At 38.2% G+C, this 1,387-nt stretch overlaps 1 protein-coding gene across 1 annotated transcript in view; it reads right to left on the bottom strand.

Moving 5' to 3' along the window:
* Positions 1–477: 477 nt before the first annotated feature.
* Positions 478–1,387, bottom strand: part of LOC103604351 (inositol 1,4,5-trisphosphate receptor type 2-like) — a gene marked incomplete at its 3' end in the record, with an annotated part of 116,092 nt that continues 115,182 nt past the window's right edge. The window contains exon 24 of the mRNA XM_008588910.1: positions 478–671. Within this exon, the coding sequence (XP_008587132.1) occupies positions 478–671 (194 nt within the window). The remainder of the gene's footprint in view (positions 672–1,387) is intronic.

The raw sequence follows: 1,387 nt of genomic DNA, 5'->3' as shown, positions 1-1,387 counted from the left end.
TTCGGATCCTATACAGGAATGGCCGGTGCGCTCACTGGCTGAGCACGGTGCGGGTGACACCACACCAAGGGTTGCGATCCCCTTACCGGTCATGAAAAAGACTAAAAAAAAAAAAAACGACCGCTGCAGTGAAAGGTGACAAAATTCACCTCTCTCCACAGGTCTCAACTTAGGGACCATTCCTTTGCTCTCTTTCCCACTCCCTTTTGTTGTCCTGATTCCTGGATTATAGGATTTATACTGGAAATGATAAACAGTGAAAACCAAGAAAGATGAGATAAGAATTGGTAGCAACTGACCAGAATTAACCAAAATATGGGTTTAAGGAATTAACTGACTTGGCAAATGAAAATTTTATACTCTGTTGCTCAGAACAAAATTTTTCTTATGAATAATTTTGATCGTAGAGCATATTATCACATATCTGACTTAAAAGATATTGTTTGGATTATTTTAAAATAGATCTTAAAAACGAACCTCAATTGGTTCTTCGCCACCTTTCACTTGATTTTCACCCATTTCTCCATTCTCATAGTTGCTGCTCTTTTCAACCCATAGCTCAGACTTTTCTACAGTCAGTCGTAGCTGGTCAAGATCTGCCTTGATTTGCTTGTAGTTATCTACATCTTGATTGGATACCAATAATTGGACCTGAAAGAAGAATTTCAACACTTAATTTATTTATGGAACATCCTTCATTCCTATTTCCTTTATATCTAAAATCCCAAGTCATTAAATATATTTATCTTAGTTGAAATTCAATATTTCCAGAACATTAATGAGTATTTTAGATGTATATTGACAACGAAAATTTAACTGGAAGTGTTTGTGAAATCTAACCAAGTATATTCACATGCTATAAACGATTTTTTAGGTCCTAGGCAGGAGCTGTGGGCATCCCTCACTGCCCAGCAGAAGGTAGTAGCACACCCAGGTCCTAGGCGGGAGCCATGGACATCCTCCATCCCCCCTCCCACCTGATAGAAGGCAGGAGCATGCCAAAACACAAGGGGAGTCACTAGCAGAGACCAGAAAAAGAAGAGGAAGTCTCTCTCCTCAAAACACACTCCAGAGTAATAGAAGAAGCAACTGACCTATCAGATGACCAGACATCAATGCAGAGATACTAGAGATACAAAAAAAAAAACAAGAAAATATGACACCACCAAAGGAATACAGTAATTCTCAAGTACCAGACCCTAGAGAGCAAGAAACCCTTGAAATGACTGCAAAGGAATTCTAAGCAACTATCTTAAGGAAATTCAATGAGATGCAAGATGACGCAGTTAAACATCATAATGGAAGGAGATAAAATATCCAAAACTCAAAGGAGGAAATTTACAAAGAGATTAATACCTTAAAAAAGAATGTAGCAGAATTCCTGGAA

This window comes from Galeopterus variegatus, unplaced genomic scaffold (genome assembly GCF_000696425.1).
Source record: "Galeopterus variegatus unplaced genomic scaffold, G_variegatus-3.0.2 Scaffold5099, whole genome shotgun sequence".
Classification (NCBI taxonomy): domain Eukaryota; kingdom Metazoa; phylum Chordata; class Mammalia; order Dermoptera; family Cynocephalidae; genus Galeopterus; species Galeopterus variegatus.
This window is presented reverse-complemented; position numbering and strand designations above follow the sequence as displayed.